Source organism: Eptatretus burgeri, chromosome 13 (assembly GCF_056783735.1).
Source record: "Eptatretus burgeri isolate ZD-2024b chromosome 13, Ebu_testis_v1, whole genome shotgun sequence".
Lineage (NCBI taxonomy): Eukaryota > Metazoa > Chordata > Myxini > Myxiniformes > Myxinidae > Eptatretus > Eptatretus burgeri.
This window is the reverse complement of record NC_140973.1, coordinates 21,199,845-21,209,844: the sequence shown is the minus strand read 5'-3', so window position 1 is coordinate 21,209,844 and position 10,000 is coordinate 21,199,845. Positions and strand designations below refer to the sequence as shown.

General features: G+C 37.2%; 1 protein-coding gene across 1 annotated transcript in view; it reads left to right on the top strand.

Annotated features, from left to right (window-relative positions):
• Positions 1 to 9,581, top strand: part of LOC147014025 (homeobox protein SIX2-like) — an 11,618-nt gene extending 2,037 nt beyond the window's left edge. Inside the window, exon 2 of the mRNA XM_085851596.1 lies at positions 8,695 to 9,581. Coding sequence (XP_085707722.1) covers positions 8,695 to 9,043 — 349 coding nt within the window. The 3' untranslated portion in view covers positions 9,044 to 9,581. The remainder of the gene's footprint in view (positions 1 to 8,694) is intronic.
• Positions 9,582 to 10,000: the final 419 nt, after the last annotated feature.

Genomic DNA, 10,000 nt, shown 5'->3' with positions numbered 1-10,000 from the left:
ATAATAAGCATATCAATAATAACATACCAATAATAAACATATAATAAACATGCCAATAATCAATAATAACATACCAATAATAACATATCAATAATAAACATATCAATAATAAACCTACCAATAATAACATATCAATAATAAACATACCAATAATAACATCAATAATAAGCATATAAATAATAACATACCAATAATAAACATATAATAAACATACCAATAATAATCAATAATAACATACCAATAATAAACATATCAATAATAACATACCAATAATAACATACCAATAATAAACATACCAATAATAACATACCAATAATAAACATATCAATAATAACATAATAATAAACATATCAATAATAAACATACCAATAACATATCAATAATGAACATACCAATAATAACATATCAATAATAAACATACCAATAATAACATGCCAATAATAAACATTAATCTCGTATTAATGAATGAATTCTAGTATTAAATGAATCCAAGCACCACTATTATAATACTGGTAATACTGGTATAATCCTTATTGTATACCTACTTTTGCAGCCCCCTGTATATATATATATATATATATATTTCTTGGATATTGTAAAAAAAATTAAGGTATCTGGACGTTTCTTAGACAATTATATACTCATGACGTTTGTGCCGTACACAGTGGGTTCAATACTCTGTTATTTCAATGAATACGATTACAAGACGAGATGATAATGTGACCTGACCGCGAGTAAAATATACCAGGGGCGAGACCACCATGTCCGTAGCCTAATGTATAGAGGAGGAATTATATAAATCGGGGTGATTGTTGAGTTTAAAATTAGTCAAAACTTGATGAGGCACAATGACTTCTTGTGTCATGATTAATGATTCGCCACTTGCGAGGACATTCCCCGAAATCTGAAAGTGATCGTAGATGTAGAACACCCAGCAGCTCGTGTGTGAAAATATCGGTTTGCTCATGACAATTAAATTGATGGGAAATTGACTATGTCACATGACGTCACAATTAGTTTGATAAAGTGCCCAAGTGCCCTTACTATGTCTGCCACCGAATGTGGGTAGAGCTTATGTTTTCACCACTTTGTTTGTCTGTGTGCAGGGTATGTCAAAACTTTGTGGACGGATTCAGACGAAACTTGGTGGACAGGTTGGGTGTTTGACAAGGAAGAAATGATTCGATATTGGTGAACATCCGGATCCAGATATGAGAATAAAATAAAAAAAATTCCAAGTGATTCTTCACCATTGTGAGATGGGGCCAAAAACTATATACATATGTATATGTATATATATATATATTTGTATATGTATATATATGTATATATGTATATATGTATATATGTATATAGCCTGGTGTGTTTGCGCAGTGGTTAGGGCAGCGGCTTGGGATCCAAAAGGTCCTGAGTTCAAGCCCCGTTGGGCCACTGAATTAATACACCAGGGGGTTGACTCCGCCTGTCATCCTTCCGAGGTCCGCGAAATGAGTACCAGTATACTGGGCCGGTGTATATCCCGGTCAAAATAGGTGTACCATATCCCTGTGTCGTAAGAGGCGACCAGGGTTGCGTCAGGAAGGGCATCGGCGTAAAACATGTGCCAAATCACTATGCGGATCATACGGATGATCCGCTGTGGTGACCCCTAACGGGAGCAGCCGAAAGAAGAAGATATATATATATATATATATATATATATATATATATATATATATATTTATATATATATATATATATATATATATATATATATATATATATATATATATATATATATATATATATATATATATATATATATATATATCTATCATGATATTGTATCTCAAAAACCTCAAAACGTTGCAGATGAGTTATGACAAAACTTGGTAGACGAGTCGGTTATGTGACAAGAACAAGCCGATTCGATTTTGGTTCAGGTCCGGATCTAGATCCAACCTATCATTGGGATACAAAACGTAAACTGTTCAGCCTGGCAGAGGTATGCGCTCTACCAAATCCTGTTACAGTTCCTTTCGAATTTAGACGTACCATACCTCTGTCCTCCGCCTTGCCGATGTTGCATGGATTTTCTAAACATCTGTGAGCGCTGCATTCATTATTTCAAGTGTATATTTCACCAATAGTCAATATACGTATTATATAGAAATAGTTTTGGCGCTCAAAGTATGTGGCCACAAAATATACAGCACTTGTAAAAACAAATTGAGCAATAATTCCTTTAATCTTTGCATGCATGCCACACACACACACACACACACACACACACACACACACACACACACACACACACACACACACACACACACACACACACACACACACACACACACACACACACACACACACACACACACACACACACACACACACACACACACACACACACACACACACACACACACACACACTTTACTATACTCTGCATATATACATAGTTTACTCTGCATTTACAAAACATCTCGTTATTTGCAATATGTTTGACGAACACATGCTTATGTCTTGTTTTGCTAACTTTAGTAACAGCTCGCTGAGCTTGCAGGCCTCACTCGGGGGTATTTATAGCTGTCACATTATTGCTTTTTGTATCCACCATGAACGTCGCCTGAACTACCGATACAGTCAATTACTCCATTATGACGTGTACATTATTCTAATCTTATAAACAACGTCTGTGTGCCCATTGTGTCCACGCGCACCGGTCAAGATGGCGCACTCATCGTTTATTTTCTTGTTAACTTTCCTGTTAATGGAGAACACACACTGCTAACCTGGTTCAGCGGGCTTATGAAGTTAGAATATGGGATTAAGTTTTATTTCTATCGGCTCACGGGTTTCCATTCCGCCGGACTATATAAAAAGCTTCCGGATCTCGATCGCTCTCTGGGATCATCTCATGTAAGTCCCCATGGAATAGAAATTGAATTCCATCGTTTGTGGAAACCAGAGCGGACGTGGTTCGTGTTTCTGGGACGTCAGAACTTCATCGTCGTGATTTTGGGTTGTTTTGTTGTAAATCACGGCTGCTAATGAAAAAGGTTTATGTGCTTTGTCAACAATAATTGGTTGGTTGGTACATGAGTCCATTGTGTGCTTCGATAATTGAGAACACGATACAAAACAATTACAATTCGTGAACGGTTTTAATGGAAACTTTGCCTGGTCAAGTTCAGTCGGGAGAGCAGAGGACTCTTCATGCCAGGATCGTGCGTTCGACGTCCATGTTGGGGAGAAACTTTGTTCCGACGGCATCTCGGAGAAGTAAAGCATAGTTACCTTTGAGCTGTGTTACCTCTGTTGTCTGGGTTTGATTTCCGACCTGAATATCAAAGTGTCGAATTGCTGCTTTGCAAGTCTGGTGTTGCAGCACGAAGTGTGCCGTCCCTCGGATGGACGTGAAGCCTTGTGTCTCATCTGCTAGCATTACCTGCTTTGTGTTAAATATGGATTAACCACGTAATAAGTGAGTTCACGAAGAGTCGGTGAATTATCCCCAACAGGCTTGACAAGTTACAAATTCCTGTCCAAACTATCTTAAGTTGAACGTCAGGCCTGGTCACCCAGTTCGTGAAAGACTCGGGCTGAAAACCGTCCTTGGCCGATTCCAGTAGGAACTAGAGGGGGAGCACTCGGTAGAGTGCAAAGCCTCCGCCGCCAATACTGCTAGGTCACTCAAGTGAACCTGATATCCTATTCATTCAATTTGACGTCAACAGTGCTCACAGAGTTATAGTTTGCAACTTTCCCTTTTACTTTTAACTTTTACATACTCAATTCATTCGTCATAACTAGATTCCTTGAGACAGAAATTGATTTTACATGGGTATATCCACCTGAAGTTCCAAAATCAGCCGCAATGATAATTTTGGCATGTTTTTTTGTTGGAAATCACTTATAACATGTAGAAATGCAAAAAAAAAAATTCTAATATTTTTTCAAAATGGCCATAGCGACCATATTGGATTTTGGACAAGTCCAAAATCTAATGGCATGATCCTTGGACCCCCACCAAATTTCGTCGAAATCCGTCGAGGAGTTTTTCCGTAATACTGTTCACAAACAAACAAACAAACAAACAGAAAGGGGTGAAAACAGTAACCTCCGATCTTCGATGGCAGAGGTTAACTAGAAAAGCAATCGGTAGAGCACATGCCTCCGCCACGTAATGCCTGATCCATGAAAACATATCGGGTCCAACACATTTTTGAAATATTATGCTATACATCATTTTTGGTTCTATCTCTCAATGGTGAAGAATCACTTAAAAGATTAAATAATGCTGAAATCCAGATCTGGATTCAGATTTTCACCAAAATCGAACCAATTCGTCGTGGTCACACACCCAACCTGCACACCAAGTTTCATCCGAATCCGTCCACAACTTTTGTGAGATATTGTGCTATATATCAGTTTAGCCCTACCTCTCAATGGTGAATAATCTCTTTAAAATTTTCGGATCTGGATCCACATTCGGATCTTCACCAAAATTTAATCAATTCTTCCTTGTCACACACCCAACGTGTCCACCAAGTTTTATCTAAATCCGTCCACAACTTTTTTGAGCTACCGTGCTATATATCTCGTTTTTGGCCCGATCTCTCAATGGTGAAGAATCACTTTCAAAATTCTAGTCGGCGGATCCGGATCCGGATCTTCACCAAAATCGAATCAGTTCATCCTTGTCACACACCAAACCTGTCCACCAAGTTTTGCCCAAATCCATCCACGACTTTTTTGAGATATCTTGCAAACAGACAGACAGTGGGGTGAAAAACATAACCTCCTTCACCTTCGGTGATGGAGGAAATAATTGGGGCTGTTAAGTTCAGTAATGGTTTACTAACAGGGTATACATGAACATACAACTTTTTATTTTTTTTAATTTTTTTTCATGGAAATCGTTGAATCCAATTTATGCATTCAATCCAACTTATTGATGCTGTGGAAACAAAGTGGCCACCTCAAACAATACAAGGAACTTGGATACAGGAAGAGGTCGTTTGGCCCATCATGCCTGCAATTTATCAACACCACATTGATAACGTCTCAATTTATTTACTGAACAAACTATCAGTGGGCCTACATATAACACAAATCTATTCAATAGCATACATATCTCATATCTATCAGTAGAATACAAAAAGTGAAATCTTATATTAAAACTTCTGCTAAGATGGCATCACAAGCCTTTTTAATTATACACGATCGGGCTTCGATGTGCATCATATAGATATGCAAACAGTTTTCAAGTGTTATGCGAAATTTGTTTGGTATTATGTTTGTAATTTTCCAACTCAATATGGAACACATTTTGTATATCGTTATATATTTATATCATAACAACAATAGTACTCATAATAGGTGTCCACAACCATCCTTGACTACGTTGTGGAACATCGCCCGAGGCCCTCTCTCTTTCTTTTTTCTTCTGCCCTCGCTCTCACTTTTATTCTCTTTTAAATTTGTTTTCTCTGTAACCTCTTGAGCGAATGACACGAAACTTTCAACATAGGAGCGCCTTCCTATGGAGATTTAAAAAAAAAACAAAGTTACATGATGATTGGATGGAAAATGCGACCAGCGTTCCAAAAAGTCTGTTTTCTGTAGGCACGAGTTGCAGGGTGTTTCATGTATCAGGAATAAACAAATTAATAATTCAGAAAATTATTCTGTTTGATAAATGACAAGAGTCTGAAAGATTTTAATAAAAATGATGCAATGATGTTTGACATGAAAAAAAATCCCTGATTGGAATTTGTTTTGATTAATTTGTTGATTAAAAAGTATGGAAAATGTAATCAAGTTAAGTTTAATGTTTATAAAACTCAATTTTCTCTCTCTCTCTCTCTCTCTCTCTCTCTCTCTCTCTCTCTCTCTCTCTCTCTCTCTCTCTCTCTCTCTCTCTCTCTCTCTCTCTCTCTCTCTCTCTCTCTCTCTCTCTCTCTCTCTCTCTCTCTCTCTCTCTCTCTCTCTCTCTCTCTCTCTCTCTCTCTCTCTCTCTCTCTCTCTCTCTCTCTCTCTCTCTCTCTCTCTCTCTCTCTCTCTCTCTCTCTCTCTCTCTCTCTCTCTCTCTCTCTCTCTCTCTCTCTCTCTCTCTCTCTCTCTCTCTCATTACACCGTGTGATACAATAAATCTACTAGGTATTACTCCAACTTCAAATTTATCCTGGAATCCACACATTACGTAAATAGCCAAATCTGCCTCGAAGAAATTAGGAGTCCTGTTCAGATTTTGATGATTCTTCTCCTCTGAACAGTTGCTCCAACGATATAAAAGATTGATTCGTCCTTGTATAGAGTACTGCTCTCACACGTGGGGAGGTTCCAGCTCCACATACTTACTGGACAGAATTGAATACAAAGCTATTCGACTTGTTAACTCTACCAATGTGACCTCAAAACTCGACCCGCTCAAATTACGCCGCATAGTAGGCTCTCTTTCTCTTTTCCACAGATATTACTTCGGTTTCTGCTCGCAATAACTTGCTTGCTGCTGCTTGTGTACCTCCACCAATAGCGAGACCAAGGAATACTCGACAAGTCACTTCATCATATGATTATTGAGTGGCCATTGGCAACTCAAGGGTGGGCCGTTAAGAGGTTTGTTTCTTACCTCCACTGCCAAACTCTGGAACTCTTACCTTCTCACGTCTTCCCAAACACTTATGACCTTCCCCTTTTCAAAAAGCAGATTTTCTACTTCCTCAAAAACTTAGACTATTCTCTTTCCTCACTTTTGTATCAATGCAGTTCTTTTATTTAAGGCCTGGCCTTGATGAGGACTATTTAATCCATGGCTGGAGCCTTCAACATTAAAAAAGAATATATATATATATATATATATATATATATATATATAATGTTATGCACGTGACATAAGCATCACGTCATCGGGTCATTGTTCTCCTTTCTTTAAAATAAATAAATAAACAAATAATTATATATATATATATATATATATATATATATATATATATATATATATATATATATATATATATATATATATATATATGTGTGTGTGTGTGTGTGTGTGTGTGTGTGTGTGTGTGTGTTCATGAAATTTGGATTGAAACAATTCATTATACATGGGCTTTGTCCAACAACTCCTTGTGTGTATGAGGAAGCAATGCTTTCATCATTATCAAATAGTAGCACATAATACAATACAATGTATAGAAATGGATACGATTAAGCATATACTTAGGTTCTGTGAGAATGATCGACATGTCACGGCGTGAACATGTTCCCTCCGCCGTGATGCTGTGAACCGCGATCGCATCAATTATAAATCAAATGTCGATGGAGCGGAAGCTTGAACATGACTATTAATCAATAACATACAGAAAAAAGGCAAAAATATAAGAACTTTCACGATAAACCGATGTTTGAACAATTGTTACAGTGCCTCTTAAAAAGGTTTTTTATCAACATAAAAAGGCAAGTTGTGTGCTTTTGTGTTTTATCCAAGAAAGTGCATTTCATTTTACCCTTTTCTGTGTTAATTGATTTATAGTCATGTTCCAGCTTCTGCTCTGTCGCCGTTTGATTTCTAATTGATGTGATCGTGGTTCGTTTTTGAGGGAGAATGTGATAAATATAATAAATAACAATGAAATAAATAAATAATAGAATGTGAAAAAAACAAATATACAATAAATGCACAAGAGTAGGGGATTTGTTTTTTGGGGGTTGAAGAACACTTTTAAAGGGGCACTTCAACAATTATTCAAGCACTTAATTCTCACATCATTTGAAGTAGCGTGCTGACATCATGTATCGCTGTGAAAGGTATAACATCGTCCTTTGCAAATTCATTCTGCGTTTGGGAAGCTGAATGACCACAAACCGATTGACTCGGGAATGTGAAATTTATTCGTTACATCCTGAGTGTCGCTGCTGCTAAAAGAAAAACCTCCCTTTTAAAGGTTTACATTACACTCCGATGCTTGTTGCTTCTCTCGAGCCATGTGCATTATATAATGTTGAACGTTATTTTATATACAATGCTTACGATTGCATGTATATATATATATATATATATATATATATATATATATATATATATATATATATATATATATATATATATATATATATATATATATATATATGTTCTGATAGCGGATTAAGCTACAAGTCCTCGTTTACATCCGTCAAAGTGGCAAGTGGGATCGAGTGACTTGCGCTCACGGCTTGATTGAACCTTCAAATCTGCGAAAGTTACAGCATTGACTGTACAATTAGACAGGATTGGCAGCGCGGATGGCCGCCCACTGTGCACGGTCAATTCCATCAGAGTGCAAAGGGCCATAGCATGATGATGTGACTGGGCACGTCATAAGGGGCAACCTGTACATTTACACCACTTTGCATAACTGCATTTCATTTGTATTAAACAGGTACATAGTGGTGGTAAGGTAAAATTATGGATGAAAGTCATTATTGTGTTTATAAAATATAAGAATAATGGCTGGATGATCTGAAATAAATGGATGTGCATGTCATTTTTTTTTTTAAAAGAGTAGTTTACTGTACTCATATATGTTTGTATTACTTCGGTAAAAGTACTTTCTGAAGCAAAATTATTCGTTCAATATAAAGTGTAAATTTTATTTGTTGAGGAACTTTCACATCGGATAAAAATGCATACGTAAAATCTGAAGTGTACGATGTTGCGTGTCCCTGCAGGGAAAACAATGAGAATTCAGGAGTGAATGCCCCCGGAGGGCAGCCAGCCCTAGGATCTGCCATGCATAATGGTGGCTCCAAGCACCTCCGGCTCGGAAGTTCAGATGACGAGAAGTCCCCATCAAGGACTCCTGAGCGTGGTCACTCGGCTGGTCCTTCCATGCTCCAGCTGTCGCAGGTCGGGATTGGTGGAGCGCAAAGCGCTGGCCTCTCTCTCGGGACATTATCGGCCAGCATGGGCCAGACCGGGGTACTCGGCGGCCCCGGTGAAAGTCTTCATCCTCACCACGCCCTGCAGGACGCTCTGCTGAACCCTTTGGCGGCAGGACTTGTGGGGATGGGGTCATAAAGTGTTGTGGATGAGTTATTCAAAACGCTTTGATTATTGCACAGTATACGCATACTGCGATGTCACAATTATATATATATATATATATATATACATACACACATGTGCTTGAATTTTTATGCATTTACTGGAGAAGAATATATCCCAAAAGGTAAGGAAGGTTTCCATTTGTCGTGATTGCGGAATTTACAAGGATTCGGCATGTCATGTTCTCACGTACGTAGACCGTACATTGATGGCCGAGTTGCTCATGCCATGTAAGGAGAAATCACTCTTGTAACTTGGGAAGAAAGACCTACCTTTTGTCCATGTGCTGGAGTCCTCAAATTTTACAGAAACACAATCCACCTCCATGCACAGCAGTGGACAAAACACGTTATGTACACATTGGGTCACTTTTTTTGATCATTTTCATCAGATTGAAATGAAATCACTTCATAACGACAGTTTTAGATGGCGTGCTTGTATTAAGTGTGCATCTGTCTTTGAATGTCGATGTTCTCTCTCTCATATATATATATATATATATATATATATATATATATATATATATATATATATATATATATATATATATATATATACATCATCACTCGCTTTGAACTGTATCTATATATCTCTCTACATCTATTTATGTCTACATTTCCTTTATTTATATATCTATTTATGTCTCTCACTCTTTCTATATCTCTTATATCTATCTACATCTATATATCTCTCTCAATCTCTACAACTATTTATATCTACATTTCCCTTCATATATCTATTTATGTCTCACACACTCTCTCTATATATCTATTATATCTGTATCTCTATCTATATTTCTATATATCTCTCTCCATATCGATCTAAATCTGCATTTCTCTTTTTATGTGTATATATATGTGTATATATATGTATGTATATGTATCTGAATCGAACCCCCTAACTTGATGAGGCAGCAGGGCACCGATCGAG